Below are 23,330 nucleotides of genomic sequence, written 5' to 3' on the forward strand. Positions count from 1 at the left end.
GAAGATATTTTGGACAATGTTGGCAACTAGACAGTTGATGGTAGTATTTTTTTCCATACTATGGAAGTCAATGGCTACCGTCAACTGTTTGGCTACCAACATTCTTCAAAATGTCTTCTTTTTGTGTTTTAATTTTTGGGTGAACTATCCCTTTAAAATGGTTACAAGCAGCTGAATGGCAAAAATATCGCCAAAGCCAAGATGGCTAAAATCGAACTGACTGTTAGCCCCATTGTACTCTACTATTAATAATATAACCCCTAGTTTCTGATTTTATTCCCACTTGTCAAATCTAGATTATGTGTTTGTTTGTTTGTTTTTTTTTGGGGGGGGGGGATATGTGGGTGTAATACCACATTATTCTTTGAAGTTCTGTGTAATAACATGGTACTCATACTCTGATGAGACAGGTGAGTGGGAGCACAACGAGCGATCTGAAGGCCATAATGTGGAGATGGATGTCTCGAACCACATCATATGTCTTAATAAGTATGTGCATCAATATGTCTGTACAAATGGGTAACACTAGGACAGATGAATACAGGAGGAAATACCTCACAACAGCTAAATGGGTCACATGACAGAAAGCAACAAGAGGCTTTTCAGAAAATGAGGTCACAAAATGTTCATCTTAAGTACCATACAAGAGGATATGGTAGATAGGAAGGTATATGAGAACTGTAGATACTGCATTGGAAGCAGATAGATGGGTTAATGCAGGTAGAATTGTAAGCATACATACATGTATGGACATGTTGCTACATGTATGTCTGTATGCTGGTGTATACGAGGTATGAGAAGTTCACGTAACATATGTACAGAGTGAACAAGTGCACACAGGTAGTTATGTTTATAAAGGAGATATTCTATGCGTGCAAAGAGGAAGCTGAATGCTAAAATACTACTGTAATCAGAGGAAAATCTAGCATTATTTTAAAGGCTAATCTTGTAGAGCCCATGTATAGCTGTTCGATGTTGCTCATAGAAGTTTCCTCTGTCCTTATAACAACAGCTAGCATTTCCGAAACAGGTTATTAAACAGCTTTTAAATGTGTGGGTTTCTTTGTCACGCTTTTAAAATAAGTTCCTTCTGAGGTTGGGAGGTATGTTGGTATGAGAGGTAGGTTGATGCATGCTAGCATTTTGTCTGTCTGTGGGAGGAATCTGAATGGTAAGTTACTGTAGGGTCAAAAGGTGTGGAGGCCGACAACCCAAAACATATCCCAGACAAAGCTGATGGTGCAAAATAAAGTACATGTCCTGTTTCGGCATTGCATGAGGATGCAAAAAAAATGCTTCTGGTATGCAAATTCACGACCAGTTTTGCCCCCTTTTATCCCTCCCCAAGTTTCCCTGTGGCTCTCGGTCACACCTCCTGATCCTCGAAGACCTCTAGGAAGAGCGGGGGGAAGAGTTCTGTGGGACACTCCACTTTCATGTGCAGGAAGCGGCTGGCATGGCAGGCTCCGATCATGCGCAGGTTTGTCACCTTCATCAGAAGCTTGGGCCAGAAGTGTGAGATGTTGTGCTTGCGATGGTTGATGTAGTGCTCGAATGCTAACAAGTACATCTCCTGACACTTCTCGATCTTTTCCACACACGTGAGTCCGGAACGATCTGTGCAATGGAAAACTCAACTAATATTAAAGTGAATTCAGGCGGTCAAGATGCTGTCAGAGGTCATAACAGGAAAGTTAAAGGAAGCTGACAGGGATAGTTCACCCCAAAATGAAAAATCTTCCGTTATTTAATCACACTCATGTGGCTACAAACCTATATGCTGTTATTTCTTTCTGTTGAACACAAAAGAAAAATTCCTTGACAGTTTTTTTGTGTGTGTCTGATAATTGGTATGCAGAACCAACATTTAATAAATGTTATATTAAATGGGTTTGGTAGAGGGGGTCTAATGCTAAGAGTTAATTACAGTGATTTGGACGTATGAAGGAGTATTTATGTGCAGAATACACTCCCTCTGGGCTCGTATAAGTTTTTGAAAAAAAAATTTGAGCATGGCTCTTCATGACATCAACCAGAGCGAGAGCAAGAGCAGCCCATCAACGTGCTTCATTTGGGTCACAGAAGTCATCAGCAGCGCTGCACAGGACTTGTTCGAGAAGAATGTCTCCAAAGAAGTGTTTCTGGATGTGAGGGAAAGATAACTTTGTTTAGCTTCCCAACGAACCCAGTGTTACGTGAACAGTGGACGCAGTTTGTTTTTCGGGGTAGCAACGAAATTTCGCAAGTGTTTTGCACTTTCAGTGAAGAATGTTTTACAAACAAGGCCCAGTTTGATGTTGTATCTGCAGATTGTTTGATACTGAAAGATGGAGCAGTCCTCTGCACGCTTCCAGCTTTTTCCAGAGAGAAATATAAAGCTGTATCTTTCTTTTATACTGTAAATCTGATGAAACTAGAGTCACTTTGGTGATATGAAGGATGCAATCCTGCTCAAGATTAACATGAGATTGGCAGAAACTGTGTGTGTTATGTCTCCTTTAATGCTTTTTTGTACAGTGGTAAGTAATCATTAGACTAGAGGTTCTAACAGACTACTGTTATGTTAAAAAGGTTATACATCAGGCATTTTTGTTATGCATCTCACTTAAGCATGAATGGATGTTACATAAAAAAGGTTAATCATTTATGAAATATTTGAAATTAGATATTTGTAATGCCATTTTGGCCGTGATTTTTTTGACCCACCAGATGGTGCCATTTATCAGTAGACACAATATTAAAGAAAACAAAACTGATTACATATACAATACCATTCAAAGGTTTGGGGTTGGTAAGATTTTTTTTCATGTTCAAGTCTCTTCTGCTCACCAAGGTGGTATTTATTTGAGCAAAAATACAATAAAACTGTGAATCATATTATGAAATATTACAATTGTAAGTCATTTTCAAATTATTATATTATTCATGTGATGTCAAAGCTGAATATTCATCAATTACTCCAGTTTTCAGTGTCACGTGATACTTCAGAAATTATGCTAATATACTGATTTGCTGCTGAAGAAACATTTATTTATTTACAATGTTGCAAACAGCTTTGCTGATTAATATTTTTGTGGAAACTGGGATACATTTTTAAGGATTTTTTTTATATATAGAATGTTCAAAAGAACAGCGCTTCTTTGAAAAAAGATGATGTATAACATTATAAAAGTCTTTACTGACACTTTTGATCAGTTTAATGTATTTCTGCTGAGTAAAATTTCTTTAAAGAAAACTCTTACTGACCCCAAATGTTTGAATGGTACTGTATAATAAGCATAAAAGCACAATAAAAGTAGTCCATAGGTCTTCTGAGGTTATATGTCTGTGAGGAACTATTCACTAATAAACCTCCTTCCTATTATAGCTCAAACATCATTAGTATTGTCACATGCATCAAACCTTTCACAGTGCTTTTAAGGATGCCATATTTGATTTAAAAGCTGCAGTGACGGGAAATATTATCAGTGAACAATAACTTTGAAATTTCAAATGTAAACATTCTACTTTTTAGTTTCATGGTAGAAAAGAAAAAAAAAAGTCACAGTTTTTAAAGAAAATGAAGATGACGTGATGACGGGATCTTCACTTTTGGGTGAACTATCTCAAATCATAATAGTTATGATTCTTAAGACCCTACATATGGCTGTAACAGCTGACAGTCCATCTCACCTGAGCTCATGAGCAGTACAGCCTGCAGCAGTGCCACCTCCGAGTCATCCAGGTTGAACTGTGACAAGCTCTTGCCCAAATCAAAGATGGCATCAGACACCACTCCTAACCCTCCATTCTTCAGCTGCTCTCGACTGACAGCCATCTCCCCGCTCAGGGTCAGCGTCTCACTCTCTGGGTCGTATCGCACCGCTGCGCGCAAGGACATGATCTCCATACAGCAGCCTTTCAGCAGGATGATCTGGTCTTCACAGGGCAGCTGGACACCAGAGGAAGACAATAAAGCACAAAGAATGCTTTTTCAGCTCGCATGACATCATCCCAGACCCCAAAACAAGGATGAACCACTATTCAATTGTTATTTGTTGTTAGCTTTTTCACCTTGTCATAAGTTTTGTCGAAACTGAAAGAATGATTTCTGATAGCATCACTAAGATAGGACCGAAAATAACAAATGCAATCTGTAATGTACTGCCATGACCTAATTTTCCAGCAAAAGCTGTCTAGGAGTTTCTGTTTAATTATAATAAATGCCATTTTTAATTAAAAAAAAAAACTATACCTGTATGTGTGACAAATCCAATACATTTAAAAGAGTTATTTTCCATAAAAGTATTTAAAATGAGAGAAAACAGTATAAATCTAAATGTATAATTTTACAAGTAATACATATAAATTAATTAGGAAAATACAATTTTTTATATGTGTGTTTGTATTAGGGCCGGCCAAAATGTTGGCAATGTTCCTGGTTAAAATGTTGAATCTGAATTTCTTCCTGAAAGGGCAGAACAGTAGCCCTGCCTTTGACAATGACAAATCTGTTTTTTTTTTCTTTTAAATTGTCTTTTGAACTTCCTAGCACTATGAAATATCCTCGCTTATCCTCTCTTAGATACGTCAATGTCCTCCGATGTAGCAGGTCAATAAGTTATAATCAGTGATCATTATGTGTTCACACGAGCAATAAGAGAGGCAAAATAAGTGATTCAAAGCACAGCAACAGCCTGTAATCACAGGTGGTGTTTTAATAAGGCCATTACTCATATCTGGTAGAAAACAAGGCAGATTTAAAACGAAGGAAACACACAGGCAGCCTCTATCATTCATACACAAACACTGACATGCAGTTTTGGTTCAGAGAATGTACAGTACAGCTGGAGCAGAGCAGATAATTGCTCTTTTTCAACTGATGCAATAATGTGGCATGGTGTTGTTTATGAAAATGTGTATTTATGGGAAACTCAGACATATAAAATAAAAACAGACACTGACCTCAGAGAACATGGGCAGTTTTTTGGCAAAGTCCACAACTCGTGTGATGGCAGGGGTGATGATCTTGGTGAACTCACTGAAAGCCTCCAGGTCGACTTTGTCGTTGTCTGATGTGGGGGCTGGAGACTGCCCGATGTCTTCTGGCTGAAAGACAAACCAAAATAGAGTGAAAAAATTAAATCTGACAAATGTTTGTAATGAAATAAGGTTCAACACCAAGGATTTTTCCCCCTTTTTTCACATTTTGAACATATTTACATTTCATTTTATCAACACTTGTATAAGTGACATTATGTATGTTTTTGTAAAAGAGTAAATAAATAAATGACTACTACTTTACCGTAACATTTTAAAAGTTTGGGGTCAGTATTTGTTATTTTATGAAAGAAGTGAATATTTTACACTGCAAGGATTCATTATGTTGGTCACATGTGACATTTATAATGTTACAAAAAATTAAATAAATGCATAAAATACATAAAATTATTTTAAACAGCTTATTCATCAAAGAATCCTGGAAAAAGGAAGTGTTACAATGCCCACAAACATATTAAACAGCACAGTTGTTTTAAACTTTGATAATAATAAGAAATGTTTCTTGAGTAGGAAATCAGCATATAAAAGTGATTTCGGAAGGATTTTATGGCACTAAAGACTGGAGTAATGATGCTGAACATTCAGCTTTGCTGTCACAGGAGTAAACAGCATTTACACTAAAACAGAAAACAATTATTAAATTGTAGTTTTTCACTGTATTACTGTATTTTCGATCAAATAATCGCAGCCTTGGTGATTATAAATCCCAGCCTTGGTGATTATAAAATATGCTTTTAGAAAAAAATTCCAAAATCTTACAGACTCCAGACTTTTGAGATTTGTTTCTACTTTTCAACCCATTCTAAGGCCATTTTCACATTTGGTTAGACTGAACTCACGCAAACTCGATCCGCTAGCATCCATGCCAGCCAAACAAACCAAACCAAATTGTTTGAGGGCCAATCCAGTGCTCTTTGGTCACTGTTGGAAACTTTCAAATCCTGACAGACCACTCTGTGTAACAAAACTAGTTGCTAGGCAGCATGTGTTTTTTGAGCCCTGACATTCAAACACAATCGGCACGATGAAGAAAAGATTCTGAAAAAAAAGCTGTAAGACGGACAATAGCTGGAGGTTATCAGTGATTCAGATGAGAACCTAACCGCCTGTTCAGTGTAGGCAATAAATCAATGCTTTGCATGTTCATACACAACCAGGACTCTTACTAGGAACTTGCGTTTTTGTTTCCAGTGAGGGCCTTGGGCATTGGTGTGGCGATGAGCCTCTGTCACCATACGAATGAGCTCCCACTCCGAGACGCTGGGCTCAGGTCGATTGTGCAGTGTTTTCACCATCTCCTCTTTCTTCTTCCGTTCCCGGTTTTCCTCGATCAGACGCCTCTTGGCCACACGCTTTGAATCGTCCAGCACCACTGCCAGGGACACCAATCATTGCACAATCTCTCATTTAATACCCTCAGTACTAAACAGGAAATGACAGGCAATGTTATGTAATGTTATTATGTATAAGGAGATTTTAGCAAGTAATTTCAAAGGCCACATTTATATATTTATTTTTTGAGAAACAATGTCATTTAAAGACTCATGCCATTTTTACAAAGATAGAAATCTTACCATCAGATTGTCCTGAATTAATACTTTGGGAAAAAATATTATTATTAATTATTATATATTTTTTAAAGATATGTGCGTGTGTGTGTGTGTGTGTGTGTGTGTGTGTATATATATATACAATTAAAATTAAATAAATATCTATTACTTAAAACAATCTGTAGTAATTTTATACTTCATAATTTAAAAATAGAAAACATTTGGAAACATTTTCTGTAGTCTTTGGATACTAGTAAGCCTTTTCTAATTACGATTAAATTTAAAAAAATACACACATAAAAAAAACACACACACACAAAAAAAAAGACTTCTAAAAAAATGATATTTGGGTTTGTGATAGTCTGTAGAATCTTTTATTAACTTTATATATATAAAGACATCTACAGTATGTCTTCATTTCACCATACAAAGTGTGTGTGTGCGTGTGTGTGAACACTCACAGTCCATGGCCATGCCCATCGAGATGCACTTCTTGAAGCGACACAGCTGGCACTGGTTGCGGGTGATTTTATCAATGATGCAACAGCTGTCATATTTACAGGAATAGGAAGGGTGAAGATTCTTCTGTATTGTCCTCCTAAAGAAACCCTGGGGGCAGGAGAAAGCAAATTAATAAGTAAGAACAGACTGATTATCAAGTGGTTCAGTGGTTGTAAATCTCACCTTGCAGCCCTCACATGTGATGCAGCGGTAATGGTAGCCGGTGGCCTTGTCTCCGCATACCACACATGGCTCATCTTTCTCCAGGTAGCTGGGAATGTACCCTGGAACAGAGATGATCTTCACTAGAAGAGGAGGAGGAGACGGGTTGTTACAGCAGAACACACACACACACACATGCTCGTCATGTTTTATGAGGATAATCCATAGACTTCACAGTTTTTATATTGTCCAAACTTTCTATTTTCTATCCCCTTACCCTAAACCTAACCAACACACCAAACTTTCTGCATTTTTATATTTTCAAAAAAACTTCTTTTTGTATGATTTATAAACTGTTTTCCTTCTGGGAACCAAAACAAATGTCTTCACACATTACAGAAATTATTGGTATTAACAATCTTTTTTAGGAACATTTGATCCCAACAGTGTAGGGAATACCAGGACCACACACACACACACACACACACACACTGCCTCTACAACCCTGAAAAACAAAATTCCAGCAACACTGATTGTCATATTGTTATTAACTCCTTTTGTGTACTGGGAAGTCATGAGAGTTTCAGGAATCAAAAGGGTGAGGAGATGATAAATGTATTTTTAGTTTATTCCAAATGATCTGTGGACAGTGTTGAACTGTGGACTAATCATTCTTAAAATGTCTCAAAGATATAATAATTTTTTTTTGTTAGCTGCATTCAAAATCTGCTTGTCTCGAAGCACAGAAAGGGCACGTTTGGGCATCACAAATGTTTTGGTTTAGACTGCAGTGACACCAGATCCAAAATGCTTACCAGATGTGCTCTTCATAGAGCATTGACTATTCTTTCTTTTTCTCTTCACTCCATTCGGCCACCTGGAGAAAAAGAGCAGAGGGGAAATAGGTATACGGTAAAATCTGAAATTATTTTTCTATTTCTGTTTCACAAGAATGACATTTTACAAAAACCTATTCAAAATCAAAAAAATTTAAAAGCCTCTTATATACACAATCATTGAAAGTTTGGGATTGGTATGATTTTTAATATTTCTAAAAGAAAGAAATATCTTAGTCTCACCGAGACTCAGTGGTAACCAAAACATTTATTGGTTTATTTACCAACATTTTTCAGATTATCTTCTTTTGTATTCCATCTGAGAAAGTCATTCATACAGATTTGGAGCAACATGAGGGTGAATAAATGCTGACAGAATTTTAATTTTGGGTGAACTATCCCTTTAACTAAGTGGGGGAAAAAATAAATGCATGTGTTGACCACGCGGTGGCACTGTTTAAAACAATTTCACACTGCATTCTTCACCTCAGCTGACCGCCATAATTTGTCTATAAACAGTGTTGCATCACCTTATAAAACTAACCACAAACCAGTTTCATGTGTTAAATACATGTGACTGCCTTCATGACTCCAAAACCATACATAATGACATACATAAGTAACACTTTCAAGTTCTGGTAGTGAACAACAACAGAAGTGGCTGTATACATGTGGAGGTTATGAGCTCACTAGCAGTGTACAGCAAATGAAACGGACACACCTCCATGAACCAGCACATAGTCCAGTTCATGTGAGGCAATGCTTGTTTATAGAGCTAAATACAGCAATGCATAGTAAATACACTGTTTATTTACTGCATGCTATATCACAAATGACCAAAACATGACAAACGTACTGAGCTCAAAGTGACTGCAAACATTGCAAATTACTGAAATGAATGAGAAAACTTACAATCAAATGCAACAGATTCTAACGCAATCCTGCATTATCAGTCATGTGGGATTTGAGTTTCATTAAACACACACAAGATACCCAAGCACTGACAATAATGAAATGACCTTTTAAAGCAATCTTTTTCTCTTTTCTCTATTGGATAGCACAGCATTAAGTCCAACTGACAATCTTCCCATACATCCACAGATACAACTAAACAAACAGAGGGAATGGGATAAATGGAGAAAGAACATTTATATTCTAACCTGTTGACATAATGGGGCTGTAAAATGTGCATGACTGCCGTCTCCCTCCTCTCGCCAAGCTGTCAGCAATCTATCTGCAGTAACAGGGACTCTGAGCTGGTAGGACACACTCTCTCTCTCTCTCTTCACACACCCCTCCTCCTGCCAAGGCTCCGTATGAATCAGCCCTGTGAGCCCCACCTCTCCTCCATCACTAACCCTCCGCTCTCATCTTCCTCTTCACTCTCTCGCTGACTTTGTCTAAGCCAAAGGACCCTCTGCCATCTGTCTTTATTGACAAATGGACTGCTACAGTGTTGTAATTTCCACATACTAATGCTCAGTTTCTAGCATATTAATACATTCATGCATAAATCATCAACAGAACTGTGTTAGAGCACAACACAGCACTAAAAATCTTCACTGCGTCACTTCAATGCACAAACATTATGTTTGGTATAGAGATGTCCAAAACACTAGTGAAAATATTGTTTTGCATTATTCTAAACAAGTATTTGAATATATCAAATATATCATACTTAATATTGATCATAAAAATAATGTGATATTGATAATAATACAAATATTAGTTTAATCATGTATTTGTAAATGATTTAGTTTAGTATAATAATATAATAAGATTATGTATAATAATGCATTTAATTTATTATATAACAATAATAACAAAAACATTACTGATAACAATGATGACTATTAGGGTTGTAAATTTTCCATGTATTATTATTATTATTATTAGCATAACAAATTGAGCAAAAAGGTTTATTAACATGAATACGAGAATGTGAAAAATATTAAATATTTTATTAATTTTACGTCACGTGGTTGATAATAATAATGTTTTTGCTGGTTTACCATTTCATGCATGCAAACATACAGTAGAAATCTGTAAACAAAATTTGATTAAAAGAAGTTTTATGATTTTATTGAATTTTCTAATAATTCAATAATTCTAATAATAAAATCTATTAAAAAAAACATACACATCATTTTTTATTATTTAACAGATGCTGCATTTCTTTAAGAAGAACATTTTTAAAAAAGAGAGGTTCTAGCATCTAAATCTACACGTGAGCCGATGACGCATCAAAGCAAAATCCACGTCAAAGTTCTGCTTCCTCCTTTTTAATTCCCGCACATGCTTTCGAGGAGAGAGGAGCTGAGACGCTGAGAGATGAGTGTGCACTCTCAGACTGAATAAGCCTTTAAATGCTCACTCACGCGTGCTTTCTGCTAATCAAATTATAGAGGCGCAATTAAATGGCAGGCCGAGGCGAGGTAGGGCGCAGGACAAATCTGCCTTTCAGGGAACCATCTGAAATTTCTCTAGCTGCATAATAATCCAACAACTGACCCACAGGACCATGAAACTGTGTGTGATAGTGTGTGCGGTGGTGCGTATGCGGTAACTGAATGTCTGGGGGGAGGGCACGACCATGAGGCAGCACATGTGAGAGACACGTGCTTGGACGCTCCAAACACAAACACACACAAACACACACACACACACACACACACACTCTTCCTCAATGACACACACTGGTCCGAGACAATCCATCGACTGTCGCAATGATTCGGTGTCCTGAATTGTCCCATGCTACACACTGGCCCCATCTGGCTTCTGTACCTCTCTCTCTCTCTCTCTCCTGCACTATAATCTCACTCTCTATTTGTCATATTCCATATCTAATCGTATCATCTAATCGTGAAACACTTCACACACTTGGATGAATCATCAGGCACTCTGGATTACAATCACATTCAGTTAGGTGATGTTAAAGACTTCTTGCTTCTTGCATATGTGCACTGTAATACTCCTTATATCGGTTTAAAGTTATATTAATGTTTATGTATGATTTTATAATATACTTGAATCTGATTGATAAGTCAAAGCATAGAGGGCTCAGATATGTTTGAATAAAGAACCTACACTATATTATTGACCATTGCCCCTGGTAGACAATCTAGTTTCATGTCTCTCTCATCACTCTGCAGCCTATTTCATATAAAATATAATATATCATATAATTACATAATTGTAACTCAGTATTTGGTAAGCTGTGCGTGGGACAGTTTGTGAAAACACTTCTATTTTTATTATATATATATATATATATATATATATATATATATATATATATTTTTTTTTTTTTTTTTTACAATGTATTATATTTAATATAACATTTATTATTATTAAGGTATATGAATAATTTGGGTGAAATGTTTTACATGAATTTGAGAAAAGTAAAACAAATTCACAGATTTGCTTGATTATTTTAAAGTAGTGCAAATTCATTAATTTGGTAAACTGTAAGTGTGATATGCTGTATTATGTACAGTCAACTTATCATTATTGCAAAATATACCCAAGGTTTATCAAACCAACACTTTAGAAAAAACAAATAAATTTGCCCTGGTCACTGTTGTATTTGCTGTTTCTAGAACACTGCTCGAGGTTTGTGTTCACGGTGAGTGTGTTCACGGTGTGTGTGTGTGTGTGTGTGTGTGTGTGCACTTTGGATGGATTAAATGTAGAGCACAAATTCTGAGTATGGGTCACCATTACTTGGCTGTATATAACATCACGTCACCAAAATGGTTTGCTTATGTTGGTCCCTAAACAGGGTTGTAACAATATACTATATTAATATTCTTAAATTATATATTTGATTAAAGCTGCAGTCCGTAACTTTTGACGCTCTAGCGGTTAATACTGTAAACAGAACTGCTTGCGTCTTGCAGAAGAACATTGTAGCCGGAGCTACTTCTCTCTGTTTATGTCTATGAAGAATCACAAAGTAACTGGGTTACTCCGCTGCAGTACCTACCCGAAGCAATCTAAAATAGTCCGAATATAAACACTTATTATAGGTGTACCCTAGTGATTCAGGACAGGCTAAAAACACGGTTTCTAAAATGGATTCATGGTGTACTCGCTTATTATATACATTTTGTACATTTTGAACACAAAAAAAGTTACAGATCGCAGCTCTGATTGGTTGTTTCTTACCGGGAGCAGTGTATTTCTGCAAATGGCAATAGGACCACTGGGAGGAGCCAGAGGAGCTTGATTTTTTCACAGATTATCTGTCTCATATTCTACTGTCAGGACTTAATGACAGGTTTAACAAATATGTAAAAAATACATTTTTACAAAAGTTACCTACTGCAGCTTTAATTGAATGAAATAATATCTTAGCCATAAAATTTATATTAGCTGTTAAAACTGATACAAGGAGGAAAGAAAGCAGATGCAGTTATTGGTCATTGGACTTACTTTCTTCTGTGAAACATAAAAGAAAATATTTTGAAATATGTTGGTAACCAGATAGTTTTTAGACTTTAGACTGTATGGACATTCTCAAAATATCTTCTTTAATGTTCCACAGAAGAGAGAAAGTCATACAAGTCTGGAACAACATGACAGTGAATAATGATGACAGAATTTTTATTTTTAGCTGAACTGCCCCTTTAAGAACTGGCATATTTTATAAATAGACAGAGGATAACTCACCATGTCTCATCTCCCTCTGGCAGGTTAAGCTCCTGCTCTTTGTGTTCCATTCACCTTGATTCCATCCAGCGTCCAATCACACGAGACTGAGGCGGACTCTGCTCAGCATACGCAGGGTCAGTATCAGTCAGCTGCTATAGGACGGCACATAGTGTCATATCCCCACGTGTATTCCAGGCTCTGGACCAAATGCCTTTATACCTGTTTATACCAAATATAATTTGCCTTGAATTAGCACAGAGTCAGACAGTGAATTTCTCTAATCAAATCACCTACATGACACTATGTCCTCTATAGACATTAGTAAAGCAGCTGTGACTCAGTTTCAACACACGGTGGTGCACATGCGCATGAGACCGTGGTGTCTAAACCCTTGCCCCCAGAGCTCAGGCCAAGCTGGTCTCATTAGAGGGAAAAGGCCAACTGATAAATGCACATCCCTCATGCATATCTGTTATTTTTCCATTCTTGGTCTGAAGCTGATATGGCTTCACTGTGCAAGGTCAATAACTCTGCCATTTCCAAGGCAACCACTTGGCCTCTATCTAATTATAGGAAAGCTGAACTGGGTTATTCCATAATGGCTGACCTCAGTCTTTAATAATTTAGCAGATTATTCCATTTTGTGATTAATTTACTCTTTTCTTTAAAGGTCGTAGAGGTTTAGCTTGTGTAGGATGTCATCATTTCTGCCCTTTTCTACATCTCTCTCTTTCTCTGCACACATGCATAATCACCTGCTTGTCACACCTTAGGATCTCACATTCTTAAACAGCCAATAACACTACTTGAGTTGAATCAGTGTGATATATCAAGTTGGGACAATTTATTGTATGATGCGGAATGTCATGAAATTTGCCAAATTCTGGACGGATAAATGAAAAGGAGGTCAGTTCACTTAAATCAGATCTGAATCTGGGCTAGAGTTCGTTGAAATTGAACCACAAAAATACTTATAAATCTTAGAGCCTACGAATGAATGGTTCAGATGGGTGGTTTTGTTTTTGCTGCACAAACTGAAGCGCGCAAGATGCTTGCAGTGTTTTCAGCGTCTGCCCGCTCACTAAATCAGGACATAGAAACATGAACAACAGCTCCAGAGCTACACTAAGAGTCACTTCATGAGCATATGGCCATTTAATTTGAGAAAAACATAGGCATGCAAACAAAACTCTTCTTGGTAGCCTGTCAAAATAAAAGTCAGGTTAAACTTAAAGATATATTTTACTTTTGTACAGTAGAATGTATGTTAAAGGTTTATTTTTTAATGAATAATCACAATTGTCTTCCATGTTATAACAGTACACCTGTTGTGCAGCACTCCGTTTGCCAAAAATTAAAAAAAAATTAAATTTTAAAAAGTTTCATTTGTATTTGTATTTGTTATGCCTTCATTGGTTTACCAGAAAAAAAGCGTAAAATAAAACATATTTTATAGGGCCCTAAAAACTTTTAATAAATTGCTGTTTTTGTAAATTGTATTTTGATTTCAAGACATGCTTTTAATAAAGTTTAATTTAACTATTAAAATGGAGTCCAGAAAAATAAAAATAGGGGAAATCAGAATCAGAATCAGAATCAGAACAGAATCAGAAAAAAAAAAAGAATTTGGGAAAAATAAATTGGATTTCATAAATCCCTAAATATTCATTATGAATGTGACTCAGTATATTATGAATTTAAATAAGAAAAACAATACAAATGTATTTTAATTAATTATAAAATATTACTAATCATAAATGCAGTATGTAATTCTTGGGCCAATTGCAAAACCTTTAACCCCCTGAGACCCAGGACATTATATTTTAATGAATTTCTCTGAAACCCTGTATGTGTCACAGTTGTAAGTCTGAATGTCCTGTAGCACATTCATTGCTTTTCTGAGATACCAAATGTCTGAATGTTTACCATGACCACTCCCTCATATTGGTCTTTAAAAATGACTGACATTAATTAGTGATCAAATTTAACACTATTATGGAAATATGGTAATATTTTGTAATCAACATTTAAATCTGAATATTTTTCCCCAAGTTTTGTCATAAATCGACATCTCAGGAAAATGTCATGGGGATTCACATCAAAATATGACTTTCTGTTATGAAACAGGACATTGATTTCATACATGTTCACTGTAGAGGACACCAGGACTAAAAGCATGTTTATTACGCATTTTGGGAGTCACAAATGAATAGGGAAATAAATTATATTTCAATATTCCTATGAAATATTAGGTATTATTATGAAAAACTCGCCAATTATTACTCTCATTATTACAATTCTTTTTTTCATTATTTTCATGTCACCCCAAGAACACATTAATATGCAAATTACACTCACCTAAAGGATTATTAGGAACACCTGTTCAATTTCTCATTAATGCAATTATCTAATCAACCAATCACATGGCAGTTGCTTCAATGCATTTATGGGTGTGGTCGTGGTCAAGACAATCTCCTGAACTCCAAACTGAATGTCAGAATGGGAAAGAAATGTGATTTAAGCAATTTTGAGCGTGGCATGGTTGTTGGTGTCAGACGGGCCAGTCTGAGTATTTCACAATCTGCTCAGTTACTGGGATTTTCACGCACAACCATTTCTAGGGTTTACAAAGAATGGTGTGAAAAGGGAAAAACATCCAGTATGCGGCAGTCCTGTGGGCGAAAATGCCTTGTTAATGCTAGAGGTCAGAGGAGAATGGCCCGACTGATTCAAGCTGATAGAAGAGCTACTTTGACTGAAATAACCACTCGTTACAACCGAGGTATGTAGCAAAGCATTTGTGAAGCCACAACACGCACAACCTTGAGGCGGATGGGCTACAACAGCAGAAGATCCCACTAGGTACCACTCATCTCCACTTCAAATAGGAAAAAGAGGCTACAATTTGCATGAGTTCACCAAAATTGGACAGTTGAAGACTGGATAGATGTTGCCTGGTCTGATGAGTCTTGATTTCTGTTGAGACATTCAGATGGTAGAGTCAGAATTTGGCGTAAACAGAATGAGAACATGGATCCATCATGCCTTGTTACCACTGTGCAGGCTGCTGGTGGTGGTGTAATGGTGTGGGGGATGTTTTCTTGGCACACTTTAGGCCCCTTAGTGCCAATTGGGCTTTGTTTAAATGCCACGGCCTACCTGAACATTGTTTCTGACCATGTCCATCCCTTTATGACCACCATGTACCCATCCTCTGATGGCTACTTCCAGCAGGATAATGCACTATGTCACAAAGCTCGAATCATTTCAAATTGGTTTCTTGAACATGACAATGAGTTCACTGTACTAAAATGGCCCCCACAGTCACCAGATCTCGACCCAATAGAGCATCTTTGGGATGTGGTGGAACGGGAGCTTTGTGCCCTGGATGTGTATCCCACAAATCTCCATCAACTGCAAGATGCTATCCTATAAATATGGGCCAACATTTCTAAAGAATGTTTTTAGCACCTTGTTGAATCAATGCCACGTAGAATTAAGGCAGTTCTGAAGGCGAAAGGGGGTCAAACACAGTATTAGTATGGTGTTCCTAATAATCCTTTAGGTGAGTGTATATACAGTGTATAGATACATTGTACATAATGGGAAAACCCTCATATGGCCATTTTACACACATACTGCATAAAACAAAATGGTATATCAAATCATCTGGTTATATCTTTCATAACATAGTTGATTATCATCTTTTTACAGTTTGGTGTAAAAAAAAAAATCCTGAAATTCACAAAACATTTATCTTTTTTTTTCTGGGTCTCAGGGGTTATGCCTAACAGACTTCCGTTTTCTGTTGACCCGGGTCTCGTTGCTGATGTCAGTTCAAGCGATTTGCATGCGTTTCGTTAAATATGAAGCAGTTTTCCACAAGATGCCTTCAAAGTAGTTATGATGATCATAACTAATGTCCATCACATATGCGGAATGATATCTAAAAGTTTTTTTTTGTATTCTTTTCATTATCTTTTCACACTCTGAACATTCAGAAACCCCTCAAAAAATAAAAAAAACTGTAACAGTATTTCAGATGATCACAATGTCCTTATTTAATCGGCTAAATGGCTATTTGTAAAACCAGTAACAAATGAATTAAACCCCAAAACAGCTTCTATTCTGTTGATTTCTGAAACCATTCAAGTACATACAGATGACGTAGATTTGTATACAGCACATGCACAGAGTCCATATGTCTAAAGCAGATTTTGGCAGAAGAGGACTCTTGAGCTGCCAAGAAAATGACTGGATTAACAAAACTAAATTGACCTTTCTCATTTCCTCCCTGGTGAAGTGGACCACTCGCCCTGTTTTCCATCTCTCATGTATTTTCAATGGGGAAATAAAGCTAGCAGAAACAGGAAACCACCATTATGTGTTAAGAATTAAATAATAGAAACCCAAACAAGTGCCTTGAGCACTGAGTCTGTTTCTTTCACTATGATATTGTGGGTATTAGTCAGGAAATGCATGTCTGGACAGAATGATTAGTAGTTTAAAAGCTAAAACCATGTCAGCAATGTGGCAGATTTGTCAAATACACTTTAAGATGATGTTTTTTTTAACTCTCTACTTCATGTTTAAAAGTACTGAACCAATAAAAAAGCAGTCAAACACACTGACTGGGATTCCTGTTCTCTCCTTCACAAAAGTCAAGGATGGAGTTTTTCATTAGTTGACTGAAGACAAGACGATCTAATTATGAAACTATGCTTTCATCTGAATTTTACTCCCTATGCGAATAAAGACAGTCCTAAAATTCACTAATGGCCCACAAAAGAGAGTACCTAAAGGATTCTGTGGAACTGTGTTTCACACTGACACTTGGCAGGAAATTCATCCTTCTCAACACATCACATAAACATAACTGAGAAAAGGAGTATGTTTGACATCCTGTGTGGGAGTTTGTGATTTCTAAGAATGATAAAAATGTGACATTATGGTAGACTGGTTTAGTCTCCTGTGTGGTTACAACAGAGTTGTTTGAGACACCTCAAAAACTATTTGTGGTAAGGAGAAATGTCTAACTTGTAAAATTTCTAACTCTAAATTTGTAGCTACAAGATTTACAAAAGCAGATGAAATGAGATCAAACTGCCTTAAGACATTCTTTGAGACACTGGCCAACCGAATCCCTATAGTACATGAGAGAAGTCACTGCTAGAATGTAGGCCATGGGAATTTCCTAAAACTGAGCTGTGTGTTGTGCAATATGACCATCAAAATCCTCAGTTATGGGATATTACAGTAAACAAACATACTTCGGTGAATACACTGTGTGACAGAAACTTTGAGTCTTATCTGCTGAAAATCAGATATCTAAACAAAAGCTTCTTGAGTGTCAAATGTCCTTTAGCTTTTGCATTACACCAGGAGATTAAGTACAGTATATGATGATCAGCATGGAAGTCTCAGTTATTCTGCATGACCATATACTAGATCCCATAATCCTACCTTACTAACTATTAATAAGCAGTAGTTAGGTATTTATTGAGGCAGAAGTCATAGTTAATAGTTAGTTAATAGTGAAAATTGGTCTATGTGTAACATATGTTTCTCAAGCAAAAACATAAATTAAAATGCTTTCTTAAGAATTATGTGACGGTGAATATTTAAATTTATGCTGTGAAAAAACAACAACTAATATTTGCTAAATAAAGGTTTTACTTATTTTATCGTTCCATTTTTATTTACCATTCGAGTTATATGCATAAACCTAAAGAGAAATATAAAACTATGTCTGTCAATATAATAATGAATAATGAACACTTTTTTATGTTGAAGTTCTGACTGGTCAAACTCAAATGTCTCGACTCTTAGATACTGTCAAGAGAAAAATACCAGATGACCGTCAGTGAGACATGAGAACAGAATGGACAGGGATTACAGAAAGTGATGGAACGGAAAAGAGGAAGTAGCATGGTTAGCCTTATTTCCCGTCAGGTAGGAAAATACTGCATTAAGTGTCTGAGTCAGATCATCTTAAGTTCAAATAAATATGTTAAAAGCCTCCCACATGTTTTCGTGATGTAAAGGAACATATCCGTACCTTATCTTGATCTGCAGTGCCTACTAACCCTAAAAAGTAAATCTGTCATTGAGTTTCTGTTTGCTGACGATGCAAAGGACAAATCAGATTGTTGACAGTAATGCAACACAAATCCAATGTTTGAATTCCACTTACGACAACCCAGATCCCCTCTGAGTCAAGTCAAGTCACCTTTATTTATATAGCACTTTTAACAATACAGATTGTGTCAAAGCAACTATACAGCATTAGTTAGGAAAACAGTGTAATGCAAAATGACGATAATAAACACTCATTTTTCAGTTAAAGGCAGTTCTGAGTCAGGCATTAGGTAGGCTAAGCATTAGATTTTGGGGTTAGCTGGGGTTTGGGCAAGGGAAACTTAATCTACTAGTGCAGATTCATGCTTAAAACATTCTAGGCAAATGTATAGACGTGCAGGAGTTGGATTTAGGTCCTCTGGCAATATCCCAAGAGATCCTGAGAAGTACCGTGAGCATGTGACCAGGCAACTAAAAAAAAGGCCCTGGGTTGCTCAGTAAACATCTGATTCACAGCCAACATGTTCCATCACTCATTATATACTGCAGAGCAGAGCTCCTACAAACCCCACACAAGCAGGTCAATGTTTTCAAATCTAAATCTAACAATAATATTAATAATTAAATCAAAACAATGAGTTGTATTTTTATTTTTTATGAAAGAATCTTCATCATGTACACTGAATTAAGCTTGATCAATTTACAGTGACAAACAGCATTATTTAAGGGAGAAGTCTTTCCTCATTTATCATTATACACAAAAAATATAAAATTTATGATGAAAACTCAATAATAGCCTAAAGGCATTTTTTGTGTGTGCCTGCTGGACACTACTCATTTAATCTTTATAACGGTCAACATAAACCATTACTCTAGGTGTTAATGTTAATAAAAAAATGTTAATAAAAAAGATACAAACTGTCACAATGCAATACTGAAAAAAAAAACTCATCCATTACCACATTTCTACCTGATTTAACCCATATAAAAATAAAAATAGAAAAAATTAGAAAATTATTATTCTTTAAATAGTAAATAGTAATAGTGATAGTAAAGGGATTTATGATACAAAAGATAACAGTTGCAAAAAATGAAGTTCTTTTGAAGTTTCTATAATTAAAAAAATTACCACACAGTTCAGTTTCACTAAAATATCTGTTCATTAGTGAAAGTCTAGTGTTTTGTTCAGTACATAATGTTCTTACTCTAGAGACATGCAGTATAGCAAACAAGGATAAAGGGTTAACACAGATCAGTGCACAATCCAGTGTAAATGGATCTATAGGGAGATATTAGCTCTCTGCAGAGACCTTGATGCTACACCAGCCAACATGGATACACAAGATACTGTACACACTGACTTCACTTCACTCTGAGCAGTGTGGTAAACAACAAGTGGCTTTTCAGTCCATTTGTAGCCCCTGTTGTTTCTGTTTTTCACAGCAGTGTAGCTTTTCCAGTTCTACAATGCTACAAGTGCTTCTATAATATCCTCTCACTCTTAAATTTGAAAAGTCATAGTATCGGAAAGTCAAAGTAATTTTAGCACATGAAATGAAAAGAAAAATGAAAAGAAATGATTCACCAATTCAAGCCTCTATATAAACAGTCTCTCAGATTGATATACATTAAATCAAAAATCCTAATGCTTCAGCTTAGCAAACTAAAGTTTGAGAGTAGAGTCAAGAGACTGAGCAAAGAGAGAAAGTGGTACATTAAAAAACAAAACAATCATTTTTCTCAATGGAATGAATAACTGAACACTTACTGAACAGTACCAGCGTATGCTTTGATGCTGTTTTTAAGAAACTTTAACTGAAAGAAATGGCTGTATGTGTAAACAATAAAGCAAGTAAAATCCCATTCATTTTCTCCATAGGAAAACAGATTTTTAAGGATAATTTATAAACCATGCCCATGATTCTGCAGAGAACATCACAGACTCTAATGCCACAGGCTATATCCACATTAATCCATATATATTCAGAATTAGCAGCATTTCCTTTTTTGAAGCTCTATGTCCAAACTGTTTTAAATACTTTCCAAAAGTTTCTTGTCAATACTGACACATCTGAAGATAAATCACCTTACTGTACATCAATAAAAGGTCATTAATGCTCACTGAGATGATACTGAATGACCAGACATAATTAAGTTCCCACAATATTCTTCTGGTACGTTCTTTTTTTAGCTAAGTACCCAGCACTCAAAATCAGCATTAAATGAACCATTTATAACACAGCTTATATGCCACAGAAAAGCAACTGCCTGAAAATATTGCATCTTTGTAAAGATTGTAAAAAGTAACATTTATATTTCATTTATTGTAACAATTTTTTAACAATTATTATTTTACACTTGCATTCTCTATTCTAGATCTATTCTTACTGGTCTTCTTTCAAATAAAGGAGATCCTCTGATGCTAGCATTCTCAATTCTTTTTCAATTCTTTTGACTTGTTTTATTTTTATATAAAATAAACTGTGTTAGGCTAACAGAGACCTGTCACCGCACTTTTATATTATTGTTCTTTTGTTGGTTTTGATTGCTTCTATTGTCCTCATCTGTAAGTTGCTTTGTATAAAAGTGTCTGCTTAATAACTAAATGTAAATGTAAATATTTAGCAACATTATTAAAGGGATGTCAAAAGCTGAAAGACTAATTTATTGCTGGATACCTCAAGTTTTTCAGTTCAAGAGTAAAATAAGGTCTGTGGTAAACATACTTTAAGCCATTTTTGAAGCAGATATGTTTATTTTTTTAAACAACTGTATGTGGCTAGACAGGAATGTTTGGGGTTTGAGTGTGTGTGGTTTACTTGTAGAACAAAATGTTCTACAATGTAATGTTGAACATTTTGTTCAAGGTAACATTCAAGTATTGTCAATTTATGTTTACCACAGGCTTTATTTTACTCATGTATTGAAAAAAACATTATAAAACCCCATGGGAAAATGAATTAGTCTTCTGCATTTTGACCCCACGACTGCAGCACTCTACGCCAGTACAAGATAGATATGTGTATGATATGAGTCAATGGACTAGACATGTGTTATCATTTTCACAGTCCACACTACAAATGTGACCCTGGTCTTAAGTGTCAATTTTTCAAAATTGAGATGTATACATCATCTGAAAGCTGAATAAATAAGCGTTCCATATGGTCTGTTAGGACAGGACAATTTTTGGCCAAGACAACTATTTGAAAATCTGGAAACTGAGGGTTCAAAAAACTGATAAAATTGCCTTTAGAGTTGTCCAAATAAAGTTCTTAGCAATGCATATTACTGATCAAAATTAGGTTTGGATATATTTACGGTAGAAAATTTCCAAAATATCTTCATGGAACACGATCTTTACTTAATATCCTAATGATTTTTGGCAAAAAAGACCCATACAATGTTTTTTTGCCTATTGTTTAAAATATACTCCAGCCACTTAAGACACTTAGGGTTTTGTGCTCCAGTGTCACAAATGTGAAAACTGTTTTTAAATGTATTCAGAGAATCTTAAAAATCTCAGTGAACAAAAGGCAAAAATGTGGAGAAAAGATGGATTTTCAAGCTACAGCTACAGTCGTTCAGCAACAACACTACTAATAGTGGCAAACGCTGTTGTTACATTACAGCGTTTAGTGTATATATAGTAGAGGTCAAATGGCTGTTAACTCAAACTATAGGAGTTGTGTTACTCATAATGAATCAGCCTCAGTCATCTCAATGGAGCACAAGGTGTGGCACCACTGTCAGTGTCGCAGCATATAGTTACACACGTCACACTACAGCAGAAAGACAAACACATCATTGCGAGGGAAAACAGGGAGATGAGGGCATGACATAAATCATGCCGCTGGAATATATATACACACACACTCCATTCTCTTTCACATACATGCAGACTCACACATGCTCAACAAGCTGCATGAGATGAATGAGGGGGCAGAGGGAGGCCAGTGAAACGTGATCTGCTTCAATCTTCTGGTTACAGCGCCGTCGCTGTAATGCGAAATGTGTTTTTGGGGAGATGCAGGGGTCAAGGTCTGACCATGGGGACATTTCCACTGCACCTGTGCCATTCTTTACATAAGCTGCCACTCTATACAGTCACTGACACTTCAAACAGTATGCTTATGGCACACAACGCTGCATATGCACTTAATATACCAAAGCATTTTGGGGTTTGTGCATTTTGGTCTACTGAATGTAGACTGCACAAAAGAAATACGAAGTAAACCGAATATACACTGCACAAGTAAACAAGCAAAATTAGGTCATCTGTTGGCAGGCTTACAGAGCTATTTGATACTGATATTCTGACACCATCTGTGTCAAGAAATATGATATTTTTCTCTCTACATCAGGCATATGTTCTGATCATGCCATCTGAAAGGCTTTTCTAGCCAAAGGGGATTAAAAAAAAGGAGAATAGCCCTCACATGTGAGTTACTCACAGTAAATGACCGATTCATCATGGATGCATGTCATCCAAACCATCAATAGCGAATGTTTG

The 23,330-nt window shown here is 36.1% G+C and overlaps 1 protein-coding gene across 6 annotated transcripts in view; it reads right to left on the reverse strand.

Moving 5' to 3' along the window:
- Positions 1-348: 348 nt before the first annotated feature.
- The window catches only part of thraa (thyroid hormone receptor alpha a), a 29,666-nt gene continuing 6,684 nt past the window's right edge, over positions 349-23,330 (reverse strand). Inside the window, exons 2-9 of one of the 6 annotated variants that reach the window (XM_059558325.1) lie at positions 12,761-12,961; positions 8,069-8,130; positions 7,275-7,375; positions 7,052-7,199; positions 6,207-6,412; positions 4,945-5,088; positions 3,673-3,931; positions 349-1,617 (exon numbers count right to left, since the gene is read on the reverse strand). In XM_059558325.1, coding sequence (XP_059414308.1) covers positions 1,367-1,617; positions 3,673-3,931; positions 4,945-5,088; positions 6,207-6,412; positions 7,052-7,199; positions 7,275-7,375; positions 8,069-8,130; positions 12,761-12,810 — 1,221 coding nt within the window. In that variant the 5' untranslated portion in view covers positions 12,811-12,961 and the 3' untranslated portion in view covers positions 349-1,366. Of the gene's footprint in view, positions 1,638-1,954; positions 2,142-3,672; positions 3,932-4,944; positions 5,089-6,206; positions 6,413-7,051; positions 7,200-7,274; positions 7,397-8,068; positions 8,131-9,249; positions 9,334-12,760; positions 12,962-23,330 lie in introns of those variants that run through there. The other 5 variants (XM_059558323.1, XM_059558324.1, XM_059558326.1 and 2 more) reach the window with 5 other exon arrangements.

Source organism: Carassius carassius, chromosome 9 (genome assembly GCF_963082965.1).
Source record: "Carassius carassius chromosome 9, fCarCar2.1, whole genome shotgun sequence".
Lineage (NCBI taxonomy): Eukaryota > Metazoa > Chordata > Actinopteri > Cypriniformes > Cyprinidae > Carassius > Carassius carassius.